Source organism: Falco biarmicus, chromosome 2 (genome assembly GCF_023638135.1).
Source record: "Falco biarmicus isolate bFalBia1 chromosome 2, bFalBia1.pri, whole genome shotgun sequence".
Taxonomy (NCBI): Eukaryota; Metazoa; Chordata; class Aves; order Falconiformes; family Falconidae; genus Falco; species Falco biarmicus.
In genome coordinates this window covers 83,651,125-83,677,312 of record NC_079289.1, presented here as the reverse complement: position 1 = coordinate 83,677,312, position 26,188 = coordinate 83,651,125, and the positions used below count along the sequence as shown (strand labels likewise).

Sequence of the window (26,188 nt, the reverse complement as noted above, 5' to 3'; positions counted from 1 at the left end):
GCCTCCAGATCGGTGTCGGCACCATGAGACTGAAAGAGATTTTCTCCCACGCCGGGAATTCCCTGTCCAGCTTCCACGTTCCAGCCCCACCTCCCCTGCCCCTGAGCAGCCCAAGCAAAGCCTCTGAGCGCCTTCGCGGGAGAAGGGGGCGGCCAGGGGGGTCTTTCACTTCGTCTTAAAAAAACTCAAGCTTCCCCCCCCACACACACACACGGAGATACTCCAGCAGTCTCCCACGCTGCGGCCAGAGCCCGGGGCCCTGCGGGCAGCCCCGGCCGACGACGCTGCAGCGCGCCAGCCGGGGCTGAGAGGCCGCAGCAGCGGGGGCCGCCGGCGCGCCGGGCCCCCCCGCAGAGCCCCCGCCTCCCCCCCGCGGCGCCCCGCGGGGCAGCACCCCCTGGCGGCGGGGCGGGCCGCGCTCTCTCCGGCGGCGGCGGGGGGCGGCGGCAGGCGGCGCGGCGAGCCGGGCCGAGGCGAGCGGCGCGGCGGGGCGAGCCCAGCGCTGAGCTCACCTCCCTCCGCCCCCCCCGCCCGCCTCCCCTCCCTCCCTCCCTCCTCCTCCTCCTCCTCCTCCTCCCGCGCCCAGCCTGCAGCCGGGATCTCAGTATTATGGCATCGAGGAGAATGGAGACCAAACCCGTGATAACGTGTCTGAAAACCCTCCTCATCATCTACTCCTTCGTCTTCTGGGTGAGTGCGGCGCGGCGCGGCGCGGCCACCGACCGACGCCCGGGCAGGGCCCGGCACCCCCGCGGCGGCCGCGGCCCCCACCTGCCCGGGGCGGGCGGCGGGGCCGCTGTTGCGGGCTGCGGGGCTCCGCCGGGATGGCACCGATGTGCCGTGCGGGGACGCAGCGCCCTTGGTGCCGGAATACATATGGCCATGCATACGTATGTGTATTTATATCCGCACGCATATACATACACACCTATATACAAAATAATATTTTTTTTGGCCTTTGCTTGCGACGAGCAAATCCCCCCGAGCCCCCGCGGGGGAAAGTTGCAGGGGTCTCCCCGCCTGCTGCCATGGCCGCCCCTCTCCCCGCCGCCTCCCTGGCCGGCGGGACCGGGGCGGGGGGGGGGCTGCGGGGCGACCTCGCCGCCCGTCTCCTCGCTGCCTGCCGCATCCCCGTCCCGCCCCCGGCGCCCCCCGCGCCCCCCGGTGCCGGGCCCGGCTCTCACCTGGGCGCAGCGGCGCTGGCCGCCGCCGCCCGCTGCACCCGCCGCGCCGCGTTTCGTAACCCGGCTCGGGCTCCCGTAAACCATTTCTGTGACCCAGATGCATTAATGGAGCGGCGGTGGCTGGCTGACGGCGAGCCGGGTTTTTCAGGCGACCCCGGGGGCCGGCGCTTTTCGCAGCGTCCCGGCCCGTGTGCTCGGCGGATCGCTGGCACGAGCAGCCCATCCCGGCGGCAGGCTGCAGGTTAGGGATCTCGGCGGTACAGGGTGACAACCCGCGATAACGGCCCCGCTGTGTGCTCTTAGGGAGCGTAATCTGCACATCGTTGATACAGTGCGCTGAAGCGGGTTTGTCGCTTCCTAGCAAGGGCAGGGGATGGTGTGTTCTCGGTTTAGTAGCTGTGTGCTGTGAGAAGTGCCTGTGAAACGGCGTAACTCGAATTTCCATCGTTCTGCTTAAAAGTGTATTCTGAACAAAGAATCACATATTCGCGGCAATAAGGGTTTACATCTTCATAGTGAATGTACGACTTTAACTGTTTCCACTTTAACTTCATAGGCTTATTTATTTATTTTTTAAAAAAAGCGTAACCAGAAGTCATTTTCTAATCCGTACTTACAGCAGTACCTCCGTGTTACTGACCCCCCCACCCCCCAGTATTTAACATACACCCCACCACCTCCGTCCCCCTTCTTTTTTGACTGTTTTGGTGGTAACTGCAGCAGATGTGTGTGGTGGCTGAAATGGATAGGAAGCCGGAATCATCTTGTTTTTTTGTTGGCAAAGTAGATCCTTCACGCTAGTATCAAGGAAGTAGATTGATAAGTTTACACACTTACCACAATTTCAAGATTCATCCTTTCCAGTCCTTGGTTCTTAACGGATCTATAAGAAACCCCTCTTCCTCCTGTGAGTAACGAGCAGCTGCGGTATCTTTTCAGATTACATCTTTTTTAAAAGTCACTGCTCTATCTGCTGTAGCCTGAATAAACAGAGGGCTTAAATCGGTGTGCCCATTGAGCTAGCACATTTCACGAACGCTGATCTCATTAAAAAAAGAGATAACTGTATGTTGAGCCAAGCAGCTGGCTAAGTGCATTGGCGCTGTAGGCTGTCGTGATGCCAGGCCAGGTCGACAGCTGGGACCTGGCATAACACAGCTGAGCTCTGGTTTGGGCTACAGCAATGCGTCTGTGCTGGTGGGATGCTCTAGTGCAAATTCTCTTCCTCTGAACTGTCTGTCAGGCTCCTGCGTGTCCCAGTCTTCTCCAAGGGCATGGCCCACTAATAAGGCTCTTCTAGCTACTTAACAGTCGCCAGCCGTCAGGGTGTTTGCTTGTCCACTTCCTTGAGCCTGGAAAAGAAGGAAGAAATAAATGGTTGGAGACAGAATCCTCCAACCATGAGCAAAAGAGAAGGAATTTCTTTTCCATGATTCTTGCTGTTGCATCTGCTTTCCTGAGCCACCTACCTAGGGAAACCTAGGCAGATCTCGATGGGAGAAGACAACACAGAGCGTGGTAAAGGTCCAGAGCAGTTGACACCAGACCCAAAGTCTTTGTTAGTTGTTCTTCCTTTTAGCACGGAAGAACAAAAAATAATTCACATTTTTGGCCCCTTTCTGGGTTTTGAATCAACCCATTAAATATAAATTGGAGCAAGCTGCACCATGAGTAGAGCAGAAACTTGGTGTGCTCTGGCTGTAGCCTCATTTTCCTTTTGCAGGCAGGTTGGAGAGCCGAGGGATGTGCAGCTGTCTCAGCCCCCCTCCATTATTGTCTGGGGTGCTCTTTGTACTCTCACAAGCTGCTGGCTCCAGAGTCAGCGTAACTCAAATTTGGTCCCTGTGAATTCTCAGAGCTGAAAATATGGGAAGGATTCAATAGGAGGAACTATTTAAAAAAATTATTTCTTGGACTTATCTAAATACCAGAAGGAGACCATGCCAGTGCCACAAATGGCTGGTTTGTAGAATTTTATTCTGATGGCTTCCCCGCATGGTTTTTTGAGAGGTTGTAAGCAGATTTCTGAAGGAGAAAGCCCTGCGTTGCTTAGCTGCAGTTTGTACAGTTTTTTTCTAGCTGCGGGGATGGAGTTGCCATATAACATAGGGAGGAAAGTGGTCCTGTGGTGGAAACCCTTCGGATATCTGGCCAGGCGGTTATGGGTTGTGGTGTGAGGGGATGGGGGAGAACATGCTTCTTTGAATCCAGTGAGCTGTTCTGAAACATCCAGAAGGACTTCTCTGTGTTTACATTGTTTGTAAAAGAAGATGATCTGTGTATGCAGAATGTTCCTACCGTGAGTGGTTGTTTGTCAGGGTTAAATATGAATTGCATTTGTATCAATGAGTGAGATGTATGCAGATGAATGCGTTTAGTATAAGCTTTAAATGAGGCTCCACTGACTACATGGGAGCTGCAGGGCAGTAATGAAGAGACATGGTTCATTCAAATTTCGTACTGCATAGCTTGTTTCTTCCTGAATAGGTTTTATTTAATGGTATTTGTTATTTTAATAGCTTCCTCTCCTCCCCCTCACCGTACTTCCCAACTTCTTTCTGTAAATGTATCAACATGGTAAAAAAAATCCATAAACAGAGATAACAAGCTTTTTATGTGCTCATATGTATTGTTATTCATAGTACACATTAAATGCCTAGGGTTACCACTTTTGGTCCTTGAGGGACATAGTAATAAAAATTCAACAGCCATTTTTTTGCTAATCAGAATTCTGTAGTGAATGCATCTGGTCTGGTTTGGAAGTAGTAGATTAAAAAAAAGGCAATAAAAGCACTGCTTGGCTGTTAGCTATTTATATTTTTTCTTTTGGGTATAATAATTTGCTTGCATAGAAATCCAAGCTATAACCTGTCTTGTTTTTAAGGGAGGGTGAATTTTGCATTAGAATTCAAAGTGAATATTTTGTAGGGGAGGGAAACCTTTAAACACCCCCAGCACATTATATTTATCTAGTTCTTCTTAAAATGTACATATATTTAATATTTCATTGTAGGCTTTGAAATGTATTTTTTCATCACATTAACAGCCTGACTCAATGTGTTTTGGGAGGGAACTTTAAAGGGTGCATGCACTGATCCTTAAAGTTATAGGGTGGCCAGAAATGTTTCATCTTCCATGCAAAGCTTGTTGTTGCCCCAAACAGACACCATAGCAAAGTGATTAGCTTCTGATTTTAGGCCCTGTGAGGCACTTGGCATTCAGATGAGTGCTTTGTGTGTGTTGTCCTGCTGGTGTGGGGGTTTCTTGCTGTTAATTAATATAATAAAAGCATATAGGTACAGTTTCCATTCAGGTATTTTTCCAAGACGGGTCACTGATCTGAAGAGCATCTTCAACCAAGGTTGATGTTTTGGATACTAAATTAGGTTCTTAGAACTTGGATTGTCTTTTGCTATGTGATAAAATTAGAACTAAGGTACCTATTTACTACTAAAAGTAGTAGTTTAGTTTTCTGAGATTTTATTGCTTGGAGAATGGACCTGTGCATCCTGGTATGACCCCTTGGAGGTTAGCTGATGGCAGGAAAGCCGTGGACTGGAGCGTGGTGGAACCAGGTAAGTGTCGCTTGGCTGCGAGGCCACAGCCCGTGCTGTGATTTTTAAATAGCTTGAAATTGTATGCTGCCCTATCATTAATCTTCTTCCAGCCAGTTCCTTTGGTGGCCACGGGAATGTGACGTTGCCGGCATGGAGCAGTCAGGTGGTCAGAAGATGGCCCTGTGAAGGACAACAGGCTCAGGCCCCCTCTGGCACGGGGTGTGTGGGGAGGGCTGGTGTCTGCTTTGGAGAGAAACAGCTCCCCCATCTCCCTCTTCTCTTAGGTTTCCCCAGAAAGGAGGTTGCTGGTGGTGGGCTGGGCTGGGTTGCAGTGTTGGGGTGGGCAGCTCCCGGTCCTCATGCTGCAGCAGTATGGCGCCGGGGGCGTCCACCCACCTTTTCAGGAGCTCACAAAGCCGTTTTCTGGGAAATGCCCAAGACAAAGAGCAAGCATGATGGCCTGCTCTGTAACACAAATTTATGGCTGAACTGCTGACCCATCTTCAAATGCAGCCGTTTGAGCCGTGCATTATAATATGGGATTAAATTTGCGTGTCTCTTTGAGTTACTGGTGGCATTAGTCATTTTCGCTATGAATGGCCAGCTGGGTTGCTGAAATTGCTGTTTTTATCCCCAGAACTTCTTTCCAGTGCTTCTGCATTGGTTTCTGCATGTGTCTGGTCTTTTTCATACCTCTTACTATGCCTATGATTTTTCTTTTATTTTTTTTTAGTATCTGTTAGGAGACAGTTTTAAAGGAAGAATTTTGGGAAATGTTTTAGCTTTCCCACATGGTTTGTTTCCCACATCGCTCAATCTTTTGATGGTTCCATTGATGCAAAGTCACTGTTGCTATACTTTTAGAAATAATTTCTATTATTTGTACAGTTACCTGAAATCCAGAAAAATTGCACTCTCAAAAATGCACAGAATCTCCATCATGTTGGATCTAAAGTGCTCCATTGTTTAGGCACAAACCTCGTGCAGTTGCCTCAAGTCAGTTGCTTTCTATTCTGTTTTCATAATGACATACATGAAAGATTAAATATAAGGGTGTTTTCTTGTGAGCATAGCCCAAGGTGAATTCTGTTGGCTAAACAAATAACTGGATTAAAAAAAAAAAAAAGCAAGCTGGATGGTGTTTACAAACAGCTCCAGAGTCAGCTTTCTGAGTTCCCTATTGGGGTACTCAACTGATTTGGCTTAGTTTTGCAGGTTTTTTGGTGGGATTTTTTTTTTTTTTTTTATCATAGCTCAGTTTAAAACCCCCTTAATGACAGTCGTAGTGGAGGAGACCCATGCCAGCATGGCAACTCTGCTAAGCGTGAGTAAACAGAGAAGATAAAGCCATGACTTCCACTTGCGCGCAGAAGCAAGTGCTGGGGCTGTTCTCACAGGTGTGCTGGGAGGAGCTGCCAGGGCAGTTACTGCCTGTCCCCTGGGGTCACCCCTGGGTGGGACAGCATTGGGGGAGCTGCCCTGTGGCATTAGTTGTCCCTTCAGACATGGCAGGGAGCTCATGGTGTTCTCCTCCTTGGCGGGGAACTGTTTTTATGAGTGTAGTCAGCTCATGTATTTTGGAGCAGAGGAGTTGGCGAGTCGATGTAGTTTATGCATTGCCGATTCCCATTCATGTTCTGAAAATTGTGCATGTATGGTAAAAATCAGCATTGTACACCTCATTTAAGGGTGTAATTGACTTTGCTGCTGGTTAAATGCTTCTTCTTTTCTTGCTGTTAGTATAACTGTGCTTGTCTTGACGAGATACCTGCTACACCTTCACTTTGAAGTTTGTATCTGGACAGTTCTCTAGTTTGGGGATGGCAACTTTTTCACATTAACTGTTCAGTTTGGACTGGGGAAGAGGGACAGTGGGTGACTTGAAGTGTTTCAGTTACGTTTGGGAAGACATAGGATGCATTCATGAACAAGCAAGTGGCAGAAGTCCTTGTTTTTGCACAGGTGACGGGATAGAGGTGTGCTGGAGTACTGCTGGATGTGTAGTAAACACTTTGGCTGTTCAGCATTCACTCCTGCTCTAAGCAACCTGTTGTGTGGCCTAAGCAGTGTAAATGCAAAATCTAGGGAAGGGTGCTGGGGAGACCTTGTTAGCACTTTTCCATCAACGAGGCAGTAGAGTCCTTTTTCTTGGGTGCTGGTTCATACCAGCCTTGCTCATCAAGGAAACAGAGGCAATTATTATAGGTAAACCAAGGGAATTTAAAATGGTTCCAAGAATCTGATTTTATCTCTGATTATGTGACTATTTATCAATTCCCTGTGCTGTCAGGGAGGTAAATTAGGTTACCTGGTACCATTAGTTGTCTCCATCTCTGGATTTTTATCATCGTTTCTTTGGTTGTTGCAACTGTCTTACAAATTTATGTGCCAATGAGTTAACAGATGAATATCTAGAAAAGCTCTTTGTGCATGTGAGCTTGCAGAAACATCTCCTTCAATCTTCCACGTGCCTTTTAAGTCAAATGATTCTTGTTACAGAGATGCTAGCTTAACTGTAGTACTGAGTCTGTTCTGCATCCACCAAATCGGTGAGTGAAAATCCTGTTGACCTCAGTGTCTTGCAAACCTAGGTGACTGAATCTTTAGAATAAAATACAGGACTCTAGAGGTGACTACAGGGAGCAGATGACAGTTACTGTAAGGCCGATTTTAATTGCATAAATTTTTTCTTTGGGCTGATCACTATTAATTAGCATTTAATCATCTCTTGGCGAATAGATCCTTCACATCAGTAGAGCAGAGCTCTTTCCATCTTAGCTCTCTTTCACTGTGGTGGGCAGATCACTTATATGTTCTATCTTTATAACAGTTCTGGGTTATGAGAGGGAAGCATTTAAATTTCTCTTGTACTAAAGGGGCTCTGAGGCATGGCACGCTTGAGTCTTACTGGATTATCGTTATTTCACAGCTGAGCTGGTTCTTGGAGCTCTGGGAGCAGGCCACAGGATTTTTAGAAGCTGTAGTAAAAGAATGGATTTGATGCTGTTAATATTAATTTTGCTGTAATTTCCATGTAGTGTTTTGCAAGATGTTTTCCAGATGTTATTTTTTCATCTATATGGTTCTGGGGACAGCACTAAAATCCTTAAAAGAAGCAAGCAACCACCTTCCCTCTCCGTTTCATGCTTTCCCCATCTCCCTGAATTGCCATGCCAAGTTGAGGTGGTGGCTGATGACTGCACTGCCTGCGGTGACCCCCTCCCGGAGGCCGGGCTGGATGTACCACAAGGCAGGAGGACTCTGCAGAGCAGCCCAGGCTGGGCAGAAGGCTGAAATTGTGTCTTGTCATCATTTAGTTCTGCAAGTTATTTGCTGTGAGCTTTGAGAAAAGGTTGGGTTTGGTTTGGGCTGCATGTGGATTTGGATGGATCAAGGTGAAATGTTCTTTTTTAAATATTCAGGCAGGTTTATTTAAGAGTTTATTTGCTAGGAGTATGTGGTGATGGGAATAATGAGGTGATGGACTTAATCTGCAGCAGTCTGTGGCTCTTGGGAGCAGACCTAAGGAAAAGGTTGGCGTGCTTCTATGGTGCAGCACAGAAGGAGGAGAGGAGAGGGTGAAACCCTGTAAACACCATAGGAGGAGGAGCACTTACATTTCCCTAAAACTGGGAAGTGAAGGAATCGCCTGCTGTATGAGCCTTATAACCCACTCAGTGCCTTACTGCCTTTGAACAGAAATGAGCAGCTCAGATCTGCTGATGCTGCAGGATTGAAGTCATCAGTGAAGCTCACAAGTTCTTAACTATCTTGTTCTGACCAGTTTACAGATACTGCTTCAGAGAATATAATACCTGGAAACAGAAAATTGCTCTGAACGCCACCAGCAAAGTATGTTTACAACTCATCTCTAGCATACGAGAAATCATTCTTATTGCAAGGACCTAAGTGTGTTCCCTACAACTGAAGTTTCAGCTAGGCCATGCTGATTTAATCCTTTGCTACATTTTAAAAACATTTATCATTTGGCTGGAATTTCTGATAGGTTGGCCTTTGCCTGTCAACAACTTTGAAATGTTTAGCAAATTTCAGCATTTTTGGCAACAGGATATGAAAAAGTGCTCATTTTGTGTGTTTCTAAAAATAAATGGGAGCTATATCAAAACCTGGGTTTTTTTGATGGAAGTAGTCCTCTCAGGGATGGAAACTGTTGATGATTTAGGAAATCCTAAAAAAAAATAAGTTTTCAAAGAAACAAAACTTACTGAATATGGCGGGTAACGTCAACATTTTTTGTAGCTGGACTTGAAAATTAGGCCAGTTTATAGCATCATGGGTTGTGTCATGGCATGTGTTGAAATCTGTCCAATTAGGCAGAACCAAGGCTTGCCCTTGTGGAGATCTACGAAGCGTGTTGGCTTCAAAATCATATCTGGGGCTTGCAGCCCAGCCAGAGTTGAAAGTTGGTAGCAGAGATGGGGAATCTGGGGTCTGTGGGCCCATGCAGTCTGCAAGGATATACTCCTGGATTGGGAAGGATGTATCCCTGGATTGGGATTTTTGTCCATTTCTGAAGATAAGGCAAAGGTGCATGACAATGTGCAGCTTGCCTGGGGCTGGCCAAGTACTTTACTCTGACCTCATCAAAGAAAACATGAAGGACATTGTATACAGTTTATGGAAGCACGTGCAGATCAGTTCCATATTTGAAATGGAGGATTGCTGCAGATTTCCTATGGTGAAGGGGAGGGGGGTAGATCCCATGGTTTCTGTTGGGTTCCTTAATAGTCTCGTGGCCAAAGCATTTTCATTACAACTTGCTGTTACCACCACTGCATCAAAGGACAATCAAACCACCGGAAATCATCAGGAACATTGTGGCTTTTATTCTTGCAAAAATCAAGATAAAAGAGAGGACACTTTCCAGTTATGTATTAACAGAAGAAAAGGTGGAAACTCTATTCCCCTGTATGCAGTTCCCTTCCGTAGTAGTTAAGGCTTGGAAGGACGACATCATTAAGTGCATGTCACTTCTGTTTCCCTTTGAAAACAAAGAGGAAACAGAAGTACAGATAGGTTACCCTCTCAGTACCTCGATGCTCGCCCTGATGACTGTGTCTCATCGCTGGGATCATTTTTACTGGTACAGCTGCCCTGTGCTGGATGTGAGACTTACTGGTCCAGGTGCACACTGATTGCTGTAGAGCATGATTTAATTTACCTGCAAAATAATGTCTTGTAGATAACCAGCAGCTGATATTTGGCATGGTTAGAGGGTTTTTTTTTTAATTTCCTCGTGGTTTACAGGTGCATTTTTACTATGTTAGAGCCGCATTTTTGTACGTAGCTGCATCTTTGAGTCAGTTGAAGCAGATCCAGTTTGCTGTTACTTGCTAATGTAAAGATCAGTTTGCCTGTTATCTGGGACCGAGTTTCTTTTTCCAGTATACTTCAGGAAAAACTGCTGAAGGGCTTAAATTGATCTCTCTTGTCCCAGAACAACTTACGGACCATCTGTACATCACCTGCAGACTTTAGAGTGTTTGTTGCTTTTTTTTTTTTTTTTTTTTTTTCCCCCCCCAGTCAAGTGCAGTTTAAAAACTAAAGAAAGAACCAGGACTTCAATATGTCTGGGAGCTGGTTGTTGAGTATTTTGGTATTATTTCCTGGAACATACAAGCTAGGCTCCAGTGTGTTCCTTGCTGTGTGTTCTTATAAAACAAGGGACGATGCAGAGGGATTGGATCAGGATTTACTAATGGAATGTCACACCTTTCAAAAAGAAAAAAAACCCTAATTTATGAGGAGTGCATTATGGGTTTAGTTTGCCACGGCAAGTAAATCTGGGGACACATACAGCCTTTCTAGGAGGCAGCAAGACCTTGCTCTGTTTACTGGGTATGTGCAGGATCTTTGTGCAGCTTTCAGAGTGCTATTGCAAAACTCTTGCTGGCAGGATGGGTTAGCTGTTGTCTTTGCCCATGAGCTTGTAGACAAATACTTCATATGAAGAATACTCCTTTTTAAAGCTTTCCCCTTTGCTCTCCCAACTTCAAAGTGATGCTTTCACTGAGCATCCTCACAGTGTGGAAAGGGCAGCTCAATGCCCTCTGCCCCGCTACCCAGCGCTGGGCTCACCCACCCTCAGCCATGTTTGTGGGCATGCTCACCAGAGAGGCATGCAAGGCAGGACCGTTGGACCTTGCCCCATCCGAGGTGGTCCCTGCCGCAGCTGGGGCTGAGCCAGCAGCTGCCTGGCAGGGGGGAGAACACCGCCAGGGTCTGCCCTGGGGTGGGCAGGCGTGGGGGTGGGCTGCCTACTGTGCTCGCTGATCTGTGAAATTAGAAGCTGCAGGAGATCTGCTGGGCCAACCAGTATGGTAATAAACCGGGTATTTCATCCAGCAGGTGCGTTATTTTCAACTGAAACTAGCAACAAAAATAAAACCTCCCACTTCCAGGAGTTTTGTGTTTTGTGAGCAATGGCTAGTTGCTTTCTGACGTGAAAGATGGTTGTACTTAAAATAGGTACATCTGTGGGAGAGATAATTTTAAGGTAGTGAAATTGTTCAAAATGATATGGAAAAGTTGCCTCAGTTTCTGTGAGCTGGCATGGTATGCATGTAATACACAGATAAACAGGTGCTCTTTAACACAAAAAAAACCAAACCAGTCCCTGTCTTATGGAAACCTGAGCATGCTGCTCCATAGCTATTTTTTAACAGAAGTATCAGATTTAAAGTGCTCCCTCCCTCCTCCCTCACTGACCTCAGATTGCCAGGGGACCAGGCAGGATTAATCCCTGTACCCTGAAGAATATCCAGTATTAAAGCAAAGAGCTGGTCTTTTTCCTAGAGCAGTGCAAGCCTCAAATGATCAAGAATATAACCAAGCCGCAACCACTTTGTTGATTTATTCTTTTAATTTCATGAAGTGGCTCGGCTTTGCAGTTTCATGCCAGGTGTTAGACCAAGACTTCTTATTTTTTCCACCACCATCGTATATGTAAATTACATAAAATGGCAGACCTTTAAATCTGAGGGATATCGAGGAGAGTTTCATGCTAAGCTTTTGCTCTTAGGCAATCAATCAAGCTATTAATGATATAAAAATAAGAGCCACCTCATCAGTGAGAAACAGTTAACCAGTTTTTCTTCTGGTACCATTCAGCAGCCAGTCAGTTGTGCACCCAAGCCCGGGTCTGTGTGGCAGTAACATTTGCCTTTTGAAAGCATATTTGCTCTATATTGTATGTTAGTGCAATACTGGTAAGCAAAAGGATATCGTATTTAAAGACATTTAAATCAGCTGAGGTTGATGAGTACATGTGGGTGGACTGAGTTTTGACCATATGAAATATATAAAATATCTTGCAAAGTCATCTTGCTTTGCTTAAAATCGGTGGGAACCATATAGGACCAGACTGTCTTACACAGTCAGCTGGTTGTTTTTGAAACTCACTCGTGCTTAATATTCAGGTTTGTTGAAGCAGAAGGTTATTCTGGCTTGGATCCCACAGAATTCCCATAGAGTTGGGTTTGGGAGGGTTTACCGCTCATTCTTGTGCAGGATATCTCAGCAGGATAAACCATTTTTCCCTTCCTCTGTCAAGACAGAAGACTTGTTAAGTTCTGCCTTCTGTCACTATAGACTTGCTTCGGATGCCCTTTGATTTTGCAGCACAACATCATTTCACAAGATGTGTGCTCCTCCAGTATGATGGTTCCACTGAAGCTTACATGGACCCCAAAAGATGTAGAATTGCATTTAAAATTTTGCAGCTTCAATAAAAACAAAGCCTAAACTAAAGAATGTGGGAGCAAAAGACTCAAATCTGTAGATGTGTTGATGAGACTGAGTACTGCGAGGTCACACGTGAGTCAGCTGGTGGATGAATAAATGCTGAGTATTATGGCCTGCATCAGAGGGCATGGCAGAGTGCACGTTTTTTGGATTAAATTCAGAAAAAAATGGAGCCTGGCTGTTCCCTGTTTGTTGATAAGGTGGGGGGGTTACAACATTGACAGTTGTTTATTATGTTTTCTCTGTTCTTCAAATACTGCTGTTCTTAAGAAGCGTAATTACTTATGGGAAAACTAAATCTTTGGGTTTGTTTACCAGTGGTAGTCCTTAAAAAATAATGGTTGGCATGCCTATCTTACAGGTGGAGACACTGATGCAAGTCAAGCAATATGTCTAAGGAACAGTTCAGCCAAATTTGGCACAGCTGTGATTCAGTTATTTTATGTCCCTGACTGTAATAATTATTACATTGTAGCACTCGCTTTGACATCTTATTTCAATTGCAGGAATAACAAGCTGAAATAAAAATTGCATTTTACCAACTTGTTAAGGTAGCTCGTAGAGTATGGGAATATTTCTGAGAAGTCTAACGCATAGTGCTTGTGGAAAGAGATTATTGGATGGAGCAGCTGGCTGTATCTGAACTATGAGACTGCTAGACCGTCATGCTTCTTTATTCCGAAGTTGCATACACAGTGCACTGGAAAAAGCATTCCAGGTTGCCCAGTATCTTGGAACAGGGAGCAGAGCTGCCAGTGCATGGCAGCAGGGCCTCAGGTGAGTGGGCTTCCATAGCTGGCGATGATCCAGGCAACTTTCCTGACTTCATAGATCAGGCAAGCCATTTCGTGGGGGGAAAAAAATTCCGCCCTCATGCAGGGCATAGAGGGGATAGTTTTCCTTCAAGGAAGTAAGTGCCCATTTCTGTAGGTGGATATCCACCTCTTATTTGGAAAGATCATTTGGCTGGGGAGCAAGCACGGTGATGCGCCTACCCCAAAGGAAGGAAACTCAGTGTGCCTGCTTCAGAATGTCCCCATCCGCCTCATGTGTCACTGATCTGTTATCTCCATGCTATGCACCAAGCGTGGCAAGCAGCATCAAGTTTAAATGTTGACGTCCAGAAAAAGCTAGTTTGCTTGCTTTTACCCTGCTGCAGACATGAAGATACAGAGCAAGGTTTTGCTAACATGGAGCTCTGGTTAAAAACCAGTATGCAGAATGTGTGATCTGTGGATTCTGCCAGATTTTCTGAGTGAGATTCTCAAGAGGTCCTAGGAATTGGACTGGCTTCTTAGCTAAAGAAGGATTTCTCTCTTAATTTACTCATACAGTGGGTGCTATGACAGCTGCAAAGAATTACCAGCAGTTTTCTTTGCTAAATTTTAATCAGGCAGCTACAAAGTACAGTCCATGTGGGGGTGGCAGCTGCGCTGGGAAGGACAGAGTGGGCTTCCCAAGCTGCTCTTTAAGGCTAGAACAGGTTGTGAGGATAAGGGCTTCAGGTAACTTACTGCTTGGAGGAAGCATTTAGTTTGGGGGTATCTTCAAGAAGAAGGGAGTTTGTTCATGCTGAAAGCCTGTTCTGTAACCTGTACCGTAGGTCTGAGGTTTCTCCCACACCCCAGGGAGGCCCTTCTGGAAGAATTTAATGCTCCTGCCCTTGGTTTTGTGTCAGAGTTAAATTAAGATTTTTCAGTAGCCATAGATCAAGGTATATTTTGTTGTTTGGTGGGTGTAGGCAGGGACAAATCATGGAAAGAAGTGACCGTTTATCCTAGAGTGCATCTTGAAGCTGAGTGGGTTTGGGTGAATGGCAGGCTGGTTTTCTTCTGATGGTCCTTGTGCAGTTTTATCCTTTTGTCTCCTGTAATGGCTATTGCTCAGCTGATCAAGCTGAGAGTAGAGCAGAATTGTTTAGAGCAGTCACTGTTTTGTTCTTACCCTCTTGTATGATCTGGTGAACAAGAGTGGAAGGGGACTCAGCAAAAGGTTGTTAATTTCTCTGGCATTCTTGGACCTCACTACCTAGAAAAGAGAATTTTCAGGTAATCTACAGCATGATTTCTGTTTCGTGCTTCTCCGTAAGTGGTATCATGTGGAGACAGAGACTGGCCTGTGGCTTAGTTTGTGCTTTGGTATCTTTTATCACCTTATGTGGCGCAGTTTAAATTACACTTCTCAAATGGTAAATTACAAGTTGCTTAGGAAAGACTTCTTAATGCCATTTTTGCTGGCAGTTTATTTCATCCTTTTCGTGTAAGTAGTACCAATCTAGTATCTAGTGGGGCTGCCTGCTAAACAGTAACAGATGGCCCATGCTAGCTAGGACAGGAAGGGGATCATAGGGGTAGGAGCCAGTGTTATCCTCATACGTGTTTTGGATTGCATCATGAATGTTTCCCAGCAGGGAGCACAGCTGGCACTGGAATTGTGGAAATCTAATTTTTGGTAGTCTTTATTCCGAGACTTGGCATATTTGAAAATGAACGTATGTGGTTCATGTTGGGCTATATCAATAATATTGAAATTATACCTCTTCTTGGATAAAATTGCTGTGCTTGCTGGTTTTCTCTCCTTTTTTTTAGCTTATCCTGTAATCAAAAGTACTGTGTGAGAAAGTATGCAGAAAAGAGCAGCCAGTTCCATTATGTAATCTTGCTTCCATGTATGCTTTTCCACAGAATGGCCTTAAAATGTAGCAAGTAATGCAAAACTGAAGGAGGAAGAACAGAATTAGTTGCAGACATTTCAGACCAGTTTTTCCCCCTCTTATCTTTCCTCCGGCACTAAAATGCTTAGGTACCATGATGGGCAAAAAGCTGAAGAGGATAGGGGGATGTGTCAGAAAGTGTCTGCCTTGCAGAGCTCCTGTACTGGGGCCATCTCTTCTGAACACTGGCCTGGCAGCATCCTCTACGCTCTTGCTTGGTTTTCTTCTGTAGCAGTAGGCATATCTCTAAGAGGGCAGGGAAAAAGCGTGGATGAAGAAAGCTGTGAGCTTAAACACAGTCTGTGGAGGTACATCTTTAATTCTGCTAAGGTGGTTAAGGCTTGGCCACAACCACTGAAATTACAGCTTGCTTTGTGTGCTGTATTATGTTGGATGTTTGTCAAGGTGCCAGCAGGCAAAGGCCAGGAGATCCTAGATGTGGCTGTGTGATCGTGATTTGGTAGTTCAGGCCTTTCAGAGGGCTCTGCAGTATATACCGGTATCTGTCTCCTCTTGACACTAAGAAACCACATATCTGGGAGGCAGGAAACTCCTTTTTCACATGAATAAAAGTGGGAGAAACTTCCTACTGAGAAGTTCCCTGTCAGATGTGGGAAAATCTTCGCTTTGTGGATCTTTTCTTTTTGTTGTTGTTGTCCCAGGAGCTTCCAGTTTAGAAGATAACATTTCATTCAGTTCTCCCCCTACCACAGTTCTGAATTTAAACCCTTTTCCGACCCCCTAGATGGACAGAGGCTAAGCAGTCCTTGCGTCATGTAAGGTATCTAGAACTTATGTCAACTGTGGGATGATGTGATGTTCTGACTTCTCAAGTGTAGGATAACTACCAGTAGTAGATAAAACACATTACAGGTACCCAGGGAATGATGTGGAAGATGACCTGAGGTGATCTTGTCAGGCTGAAGCCTTATCCTTGGGCTGCTGAGCAAGGGGAGGACACTTCTCAGCCTGGCCTGGAAGCATTTGCCTCGCAACTTGGCTTACAAAAGTTGCACTTTTCTAGTGCTGCATCACTGTGATGACAGTAGTTCCTGCTGTCTTGACTTCTGTCTTTTGAGCATAAACAGAAAAAGTTGGCAACATGTTATGAAAAGATCCACGGAGACTGCCTCTGAATTCCCCTGGGAGAGAAGAGGAAACCAAGGCAGTGAAAACTCCACCTCTCCCCTTGCCCCACGCAGACACACTTGCCTGAGTCGAGGGTAAAGCCCTTAGAAGCTTTTCTAGTCATTCAAGAAATAGAAAGATACAAGCGGTACATCGGGAGCATCTTGCCAATTAATGTGAGACTTCTTATTTTGGAAACTGCCTTCCCTCCATTTAAACCATCTTTTTCCTCATTTGGTATTAAGTAATCTCAAAGGCAATTAAAGCCTTCTTTGTGCCATTCTGCGTTTCTGAACTCCTTTTCCTCCACAGAAGGTCATTTTCTTTGAAGCATTCCCTTCAGCTTATAGAAATAAATAGCTTTCAGGACTCTAATGACCGTACTGCCTTCTGCTGAGTTTCCAGGCAAGGGCTGAGATATTTCAGAAATATCACTCTTCAGGTGATCACAGGATTCCAGCACAAAGATCTCTCATTCTGTCAGCTTTCTTCCCAAACCTGCCTGCTTGTACTAGTGAGACTGTTCTGCCTGTGCTCAGCACTAGAAAGGCAGAGGGGCTCTGTTCATGATGAACTAAAAGCCCTTCTTGGATATGATGTGAGTCCCATGGGCAATTTTTCTATATCCTTTTCTATATCCTTTCACTTTCACCTTACTGGCCTGAAGCTGGAAGGTCATTTCAGGGCTTGTTCTGTCTGAAGGAAAGTAGTCTGTCGTCTGCCTTAGGGGTGTTTCCATCTTGGGCATACGCAAGACAACTGCACGGTCTTTGTGCGATACATCCGCAGAGCCCTATTTCTGGGTACAGCCTTCTGAGAGTAATCCTGTGCTAGGCTCCTAGTCTGGCAGAAACCAGCTCAAAGGTAAGGAAGGTCCAAACTTGAATTAGGACTGCAACGCCCAGTTCTTTGTAAAGGCAGCGGAGCTCTGTCTCAGCTAGACCTGTCTTCCTAGCACAGTGTGCTATTGCTCAGGTACCTGCATCATGGAAGTAACGTGGTCGTGGTTAAAGCTGGGCTCTTCCTTGCTTCTCAGGAGAGCTCGTTGGCTGCAGACCAGGGACACACACATTTGACCTTGTTGGTTTTGGTTGCACAGCTGCCCCACAGTGCTCCATGGTGCACTGTAAGTGTGCCCTAGATGTCCCTCAGCTCAACTCTCCACAACGTTTGAACTTCTGGTTTCTATGAAGGCACCTCATAGACAGGTTGGTGTGCTTCTGTGGTGCGGTGTAGTGATATTCAGGTGTTCAAGGAGATAGGTTTTTCATGGATAGACAGGTAGGTAGGTAGATATACTTCTTATTTCTTCACAGGAGCTAATTATTTTATAGTTTATCTAAGAAGTCAGATAATTTTTTTAAATTTTGTGGGTTTGGGGTTTTTTGGGGTTTTGTTTTTGGTTGTTTGGGTTTTTTTCTAATTTGTCCAGAATCCCTCAACTAGCATTTGACACAGTATAGATGAATTGCTGCAGAGTTCTTACTGGGAATTTATTTTCCCTTGTGAACTGACCAGGTTAAGAACTCAGGTCAGTTTGCCTCTCCTGTGGGGAGCTAGAACTGCTGCAGGGTATTTTCAGAGCAGTGAATTTAAAGGCTGGATTCCCAGTCCCATGCCCTGCTTTTTCACTTTTTTGTCTCATTTGCGGAGATAGGACTAGAAATACGTTGTTGGTCTTTCAGGGGAGGAAAAGATCTGTTTATCCCCACTTGCTCCAGGAGCCAGAGAATACATGGCTTTGCAAAAATGGTCGAATGCACTTACCCTTGATGAAGCTGACAGCTGAGCCTTTTCTGGCTCTCCTGTTCTGTTAGCTCTGTGATGGAGTGCTGTGGCATATCTTCTGGGGAGCGGCAAAGGAGGGAGCACCTGCTTCTGTACCTAAGCTGCTGAAGGGATCAAAGTATTTAATGTTAACTCTCCCTTGCTCTTCCCTCCTTAAGCTCTGCTCTTGAGAAATACCTCATTAATTTGTTAGTGCCCTGGTGAGGAGGGAGGGGGTGGAAAGCCACTAACAAACGAGTGCAGGTCATTTGTCTCCCTGTAGCAGTCAGGAGCCTGCTCTTCCCCTCCTTGTTCTGACAGAGGGATCAGGAGCTGGGTGGCAAGGAAGGTGCTTCCCTGTTGTGCCCTACACTAGCTTGGCTGCTGCTCATACACTGGCTGATATATCTAAAATCTGTTACTGATGGACATGAGAAGTTACCTAAGAAATGATGGTAAGGGCTGTATAGCTTAGACAGACTCTGAATTTAATGACCACCTTCCTCCAAAACTTCACACCAGAGTTTAAATGTAGTACCTTTCTTTCCTTTTCAAAGATCTTTGTGTATATCGCAAGTTGACAGGTAAAAAGATCGTTGTAATAATACTTTGACCTCATAAGTCAGCCTTGCAGATAGATAAAAATTGGCGGGTTCCTTTTGTGTAGGCTTGGCAAGCACTGCTAGAGGAAAAGACAGTTCATTACCTGCTTAGGAAGGAGAATATTGGTGTCATAACACTATCCGTTGCTGGCCTTTTCTCTAGCTCACTGGTGAGGTCTGTTACAGTGAACCATGAACTTTTTACCTGACTTTGAAACTGGCAAGAAAACCACAGGATGACTGTAAAGTGTAGAGGTTTGTATTTGTTTCCTTTTGTAGGAGGACACTGTGGATTTTTTACACTTTTACTAATTTATGTTTCAAGTTGGGCAGAGTAAGTAAGGATGCCTTTAAAGACAGAATATTTTACTATGCTTTGTATTCCAACAAACAACATGTGAAAGATGATTCATCTAGAAGAATAGGAAGAATTTAGGTGACTTATCTCTGATGACATAGAAAGATATTTGAAGGAGGAAAACCTCTAGCATCACTTGTTTTGAAACCCTTTTTATGAAGTGCTGTAGTTACTGACTACTGAAGTTTTATATCTTTGCTCCTGACCTACCTGCCAGTGTTTCTGCAACACACCTGGGTTGCACCTTTGAGGCTCCCAGCTTCAGGAATAGCAAGACAAGTAGTGAACAGTTTGTCCTGAAATGCCTAATGATAACATGGTATTTGTATGTACATCTAACCTAAATAATAATAATAACAACAACAACAACAGCAATAATATTGAATATTCTGGAAGTGATCCAGAAGTTCAAAGTTCACTTGCTTCTGTTGCCTTTAGCTTATGTTCTGGTCATATAAAGCAGCAAAACATTTATCCCATTCTTAATACTTCTCTTTGGCTAACCTTTAGGTTCCCTCTGTCCCATCAGGTAGTCCCTTCCCAGACAGCTGCCATGAAGCTTACCTGGGATGCAGCCCTGGTGGGGCGTGAGGGATGGATCTGCAGCATTTGTCTTTTAATATAAGGGTAGCCACGGCAGCAGCTTAGTTTGGTCTTTCGGTTGTCTCCTCTGACAGTTACTATTTGCCTTGTACTTCCAGATGGATATGTTTAAGCAATCATCCCACACCCCTCAAAGTATATCAACTTGACGTGATTCTCTCATTTCCTTTCCAACAGGCTCCCATGCTTTGGGATCATTCTTCTGTAGAAAGGCAGTAGATTTCTTTGGCTTTTTGGATGACCTTTGGACATCACATTGCAAAGGCAGTGCTGTTTCTCCACCGATAGGATCCAGTTTCTCTTTCCAAGTAATAAGTAGAAGGGTTTTTTTAACAATCCCCATTACTACCTCCATTTCATCAGGTTCCTGATGTGGCTATTGTGTTGGCATCCTCATTTAAAACCAAACACTTAAGCCCCCCCCACCTTAGTCTGCATCATGTGTTTTAGACTTCCACCATCTTGTGTACAAGTATATGCATTTGTTCTGGTTCGCTATTTTCCCATGTCTTTTTAAAATGGAACAATTTATTCAGACTTCTTTGTTTTTAACCCTTGCATTTTGCCACTCTTGTCCTGTCCCTGGCTAGAGGCTGCAGAGATTTTATGACCTGGTCCCCAGGGAAAGAATCATCCTAAACACAGTACGCTTTTGCACTTCCCCATTGCCTTTTGTTTAAAAACTCCTGGTAAATAATCTCTCTTTTTATTATGTTTTTTTTCCACCCAGCTTAAAGGTTTAACATACGGGTTTAGTTTGGTTTAGTTGAACTGCCATCGCTCTGTGGGCTCCCTCTACGTGAAACACTACCCGCCTCATCAGGAGTCCACATGCTGCTGTGGCTTTTAGGCTGTGGTACAGTCCCAACAGTCATACAGGCTGTTTTCCCTGTGTTTTTTTACTTTTGTTCAACATTTTTGGAGAGTTACATGTTGCAGGGGGTCTGGCTCTTGGGCACTGCTAACACAGGGAGGGGACAACTGCACTGCAGTGGCGGGGGGTCCAGCCACAGGCTAGAAGGGTTTATGCCAATGCTGAATATCACAACCACGCTAAATCTGTCCAGTGCAAGCTGTACCTTGGATACCTTGGATTTGTAATGCTTTCCCGATGAGGCCATGGTTATTTACTGTGTACGCTCAGTACAGTCACCTGCCCTGCCCTCCTTGGCACCTGTGCCCATGGCGGCATTGCTCGCCCTCTCGCTCGAGTCCCCTCTCTGCCCTGCAGTTGTGTTGGTCTTTTTTCCTACATTCAGCAGTGTGCAGGAGGGGAAAAGGCTGCATTGCATTAAACAAAAGGGAGGGGAAAGAGAGGAGAGGTGAAAAAATGAAAAATATGTGTGAAGGGGATGCAAAAGCATAAACTTTGGTGCAGTGTTGTGCTGACACAGGAGGGAATGGCATTGGATGAGGCACCAGCATGCACAGAGAGGTCGAGAGTGCAAATTGGGCTGCAAGCCCTAAAAAGCTTTCTTGTCACCTCATTCACAGCTAAACCCCCTGGGCAGTATGGTCTCTCTGTGAATAGATGAACCATCACGTGTGAATATTGGAAGCACCCCCCAGGTATTCCTAAGAGGAGGTGGTGTGGGCAGACTGCCTGCGGTGTTAGTGGTGACCAGATGTCTCCCCCCATGCCCAGGCAAGGCAAAGCTTGTTTTGAAAACAAGTCAAGCCCCAGGCTGTGTCACATTGTGTTTGTGCATTATCCTCGGTCGATGCTGCGGGTCTCAGGGTACCAGGTGGCTGTGGCAGGGCAGCAGCGCTTTGCTTACCCCTCAGTGTGGGCTGGGAGCAAGGAAACTGGCTGCATCAGGGGTCCCAACCCTTACCTCCTAATGCCATTTTGGAAGTTTCTTTAAGGCCGTGGTAACACATAATGCTTTTGGGGTGGGTGGTTGTTCTTACTTTCCTTCGGGCTTTTCTTCCTTCAGATCGTTTCGCTCGCCAGGAGCGTGGCTGTTAGTGCTGTCAGCTGCCTGCTTCTAGCCATGTGAAACGTGGGTATGCAAAATGACTGACAGAATTCGGTTGTGCAGGCAAAGATGTAAAAGGAGAAAAGATGGGTTAACAAAGAGAGAGGAGGGGAACGTGGGGAGGAGGAAGGTAAAAGTTAATGGGGAAGAGAAGGGCAAAGAGAAACTGATGCTTGAGGCAACCAACCAGTCGTTTGATGGCCAGTAAAATAAATCAGTGGCTAGATAGAATAAATCAGGCAGATGGAAAAGGAGATGGGGCTGGCAAAGCATGCTGTTCTATTGCCCTGTGCACCTGCTTGCTGGGACATTTCACTTTTCCTAAGGTTGTCTGCCTCAGTAGCAGTGTGCCCATATACATGCAGTGATGGGCAATGTACCAGTACTGTGGGAGCACTGCTGTTCTGCCTGTGTATGATACCAGGTAACTAAAACGCTGTAGTACGTGGTGTGTAGCCTTGGCTGTGGGCCCAGTTCATGCTCCTCTCTACTCCCCCTTCAGCTCCCCATCCCTCAGGGCGGGGAGCTGCTACCCTGCTGCTCCCACTTCATTTACTGGGGTGGGGTGGGTGATGATGTGTGTGAGGGGGAAATGGGGTGGGGGCAGGCCAGTCTCTGGGATCAGCAGGTCTCACAGGGGATTGTGTTGGGGTAGAAGAACGCCTGGGAATGGGTAGGGGAAGACATCCCTGTGCTGCCTTGTAACATGCCATCATGGCATGAAACCCCCTTATCTGCAGGTCGGTCTCTGCAGCAGGATCGGAGGGGCTGACGGGGGCAGGGGGGGCAGCGCAGCAGTGAGGGCGGGGAGAGGAGCCTCCAGTTGGGTGGCTGCAAAACTCCCGTTAGCCCCTTTCCCAAATAGCTTCGTAATGTCATGGCTCTTGGGGGCATTGAGATTTATGTGCTTCCACCGAAAAAGAAAGGTGCCAATGATGTTGGCCCTTAGCAACGTAAACGTGCAGGCAGAGCCCAGTACACGGGCACCTGTGCCTTGAATCAAGCCCTGTGCCTCTGGATATGCCCACACAACTGTATTTTAAAGATGCATTTTATATCCTGGCTGCGTAGGGAAAGGGAGCGCATATCAAGGATACTTAGAAAACGTCTCTGACTGCAAGGACTTGTGACACCTTCCGGGGGACTTGTCACAAAGCCAGCTACAGCAACATCTTTGTCCGTCAGTCATGTTGCTGTTAGTAAGTGTAAACACTGAAACCCCAAATGTGCCAGGCAGTTTGCTAGCTGCATTGCGTGTGGCTGTTTTATATGCTGCTGCTAGAGGTGTTCGTGCTGTGGGGGTAGGACCATAATCCTAAAGCCAAAGACTCCACATGCTCCAGTTAGCTGTACAGCTGAGCAGGCTCCAGGGGTCTTACTTTCCACCCCATTCCTATTACAATGCCATTTTCTCCCACTTCTTTTGCTTCTATTGAATTAGAAAGCTATTATTAAGCTATTTTTAAAAATAAATTTCAGAAATTCATGTGCTGCCTGGGGGGGACAGAGAATCTTTTCTTTTTACAGAAGCAAATCAATAGATCTTTGCCAGACCGTGCTCATTGCGGAGTAGCTTAAAGAGACTTTTCTGATGACAGTAAAGAACAGAATATGTTGAGACACCCAATAATAGTGAAGCTGCGCTTATGGTGGGCAAGCCTGTGCTGACAGCAGAGGACTGTTTCAGAACATTTGTACTAATAAAATTTCTTTGTACTCTGCCTGTTTATCTGCTTTGTTCCCTTAAATGATGGTGCATTTGTGGATAATTTCCTCCGCTGGTAAGCTACCCCCATCAAGTTGAAAGTTGTCTATTTTTAAAATGCCAGCTGCCTCTCGCATAAAAAAGCCACTTCTGATGTACCGTTGCTTGCAATGCATTATTCAAAGTCCCTTTTAGACTCTCTCAAATAAAGAGCTTCATTAATATTTCAGCAGTTACTGTGATTCTCTCCAAGGGGGCTTCGTTACTTTTCTCACTTGACACCCCCATATTTTTGTGTGTAGCTAAGATACTTGGATTTTGAGTTACCTTTGGTAGAGCAAACTCATCGTTTTCTGGAGGAAGTGGATGTTAAAAGAAAATTTGACCTTGAGATTAGTGCTAAGCAGATACCTGGTATAGCCAGCATCTTACCGCAGCCCTTGGAAGCAGGAATGGTTTGGGGGTGGAGGGGCTACGTTCTAATACCAAACGGTAACTCTTGTGCTGCATCACATGGACTGATCTTTCTAGCTGGCTTTGCTGGCTTAGAGAGGAAATAGGAGAGGGGATTAGAAAAGGAGAATCAAAACAGGTTGGATTTCTATATGTAAAGATATACTTAAGAAAGTTTTCTTATTTAAATATTAGCTGCATTTGCACTGATTTCAAAACCGTACTGTGGGCTATTTTCTTCCCTCTCTGTATGAGGTACAAAATCTGCAGTAAGGCTGGCCTTTTGAGAATGAACATAGTGATTTGCCCACTTGAGGTTCTGGTAGAAAGTCGGTACCAGGAAAGTCTGGAAAAAATGCTTTTGTCTCTAAAGAAGAAAGGCTGAGACAAAAAGTACCAACCATTCTGAACTTGCTAAGAGCAGTTTTCTTACTTCATAGGAATCTTATTCCTTTGCTTGTGATGCCACCATAAAAGATTCCTTTGGCTTGATTGTGCATGATGGGTTTTGATTCTGGGAGACTGAGGCTAGTGAAACAGAGCTGCATAATAATTTTAAAAGGTGGTTTCTCAATACATCAAGCAATTAAGTATTTGGAGGGAAGACAAGCATACGAAGCTGTTGCTCATTCGTGAAACGAGAGCAAGAGTGATAACGTGTGCTAAAAATCAGTGCTGCAGTCCCCTGGGTGCACAAGAGCTATGGGCTGGAGTCTCCTCTGCAAATGGAGGCAGCGAGGAAGGGATGATGAAGAGGTTGATCTAAGTAGTGTGGGGACCATCACCAAAGAAATAAAGCAGCTACAAGCATCAAGGGGATTCAGACAGTGGGTAACCGGACACTGTGTTGCCTGCTTATGGTGTGCCTGGTTTGCACTGTAGTTTTTGCACTGTAAGGCCTCCTGTCGGGACAGCGTGCAAGTGGAAGCCCATGGCTTTGCTTGTGAAATACTAGAAATGCTGTGAGCTGCAGTGGGTGAGCATCCAGAAACTTGAATTCTGGTTTGCTGTTGAAGAAAATTATTCTGATCAGGCTTGTTAAGAATACCTGAATATTTCTCTCCTAAGTCAGCAGTAAAGTGATATTCTGGGCAAGAAGTAAGTTTTGGGGTTGGTGGGGCTTGGTGGTTTTTTTTTTCTGTGATGCTGCTGTGCTTTTAACTATGGTGTGTGTTTACTTATCTTATTCAGGGTGAAATGAAATTACACTTTTAGTTTTATGAGGTAAATAATAGTTTTAAAAAGTCCAAATCCTGCTCTCCCAAAATGTACAGAGGAGTTGTTTATTCCTTCAGGAGGGAAATAACAGCTGCTGTTCTCAGAAAACAAAGATATCTTTTTTCCCCCCACTTCACTGGAATCATTCATGACTTTCCCAGTATAGTTTGTTTAACATTTGAAAAAAGGAGCTTGGCTTACAAGCTGTTCAGAAAGCACAGAAGAGAGCATATTGCATTGTGCTGGGAAGATGGAGGGGATGCCAAAGCAGTGCTGGTATATTTTGACTGAAATTTTGTGTCTTGGTGAGGAAGGTGGGGGGGTTAGGCAGCAGACAAGCCCAGCAGCCTGGGGAGGTCCTGCAGACCCCGTGGGCTTGTGCCCTGTAGTTGAGCAGCTGAGCTGCAGGGCTCTGGGCAGAGGTTGCAGGCTCCAGCATCGATGTGTTGTTAAGGGCAGGTAGCTAGTGGGGTGCGCCATGGCCGGCAGCACCCAAGGAGTGAGCTGAGCGTGCAGGAGTGGTGCGGGGGCTGGCTGGCACGGTTGCTATCTGCGGGTGTGGAGCTGGGGAAGGATGTGTGCCGCGTCTCTGTCACAGCCCCTTTGACGCCTGCAGGAGATTATCATGTCATGCGCTTAGAGGCTGACCTTAATCTTCCTAATACGGGATCGCCCTCCCTGAGAGGGACAATAAACAACCCAGATTTTCCTGCTGATGGTAATGCAGTAAGCAAACCCATTGCTCCAGCGAGGAAGCATTCACAGGGTGCTGAGGCATGGAGGATGGAAAGAGTGCCCTGGGGAAAATGGAGGAGGAATGGGATTGCTTCCTACTTTCCTTACTGCATGTCCGTTGGGGCTTTTAGGATTAGCTTTGTCTGATGGGAAGCTCCTCCTTCTCAGGTTGCTTTTCCTGGCCGAGAAATGTTTTCCCCGTTATGTTAGGACTCCCCAGGGCAGTTCAGCTGGCCACTGTTTGCTCTTTCAAATCACCGGTGTTCTCTAGTCCTTGTTCCCCGTCCCAGAAAAAGAGGGGAAGCATCTCTTCCCTTTGTGTTCTGGCCCTGCTACTTCTGCCTTCCCTTCAGCAAACTGTTAATTACAATTAAATGTCTGTTACCGGTTCCTGCTGTAAGTGTGTAATAGGTGGCTTGCTT

The 26,188-nt window shown here is 45.8% G+C and overlaps 1 protein-coding gene across 1 annotated transcript in view; it reads left to right on the top strand.

The window, feature by feature from the left end:
• The first annotated feature begins 538 nt into the window (after positions 1-538).
• The window catches only part of TSPAN7 (tetraspanin 7), a 103,549-nt gene continuing 77,899 nt past the window's right edge, over positions 539-26,188 (top strand). The window contains exon 1 of the mRNA XM_056329517.1: positions 539-690. Coding sequence (XP_056185492.1) covers positions 610-690 — 81 coding nt within the window. The 5' untranslated portion in view covers positions 539-609. The remainder of the gene's footprint in view (positions 691-26,188) is intronic.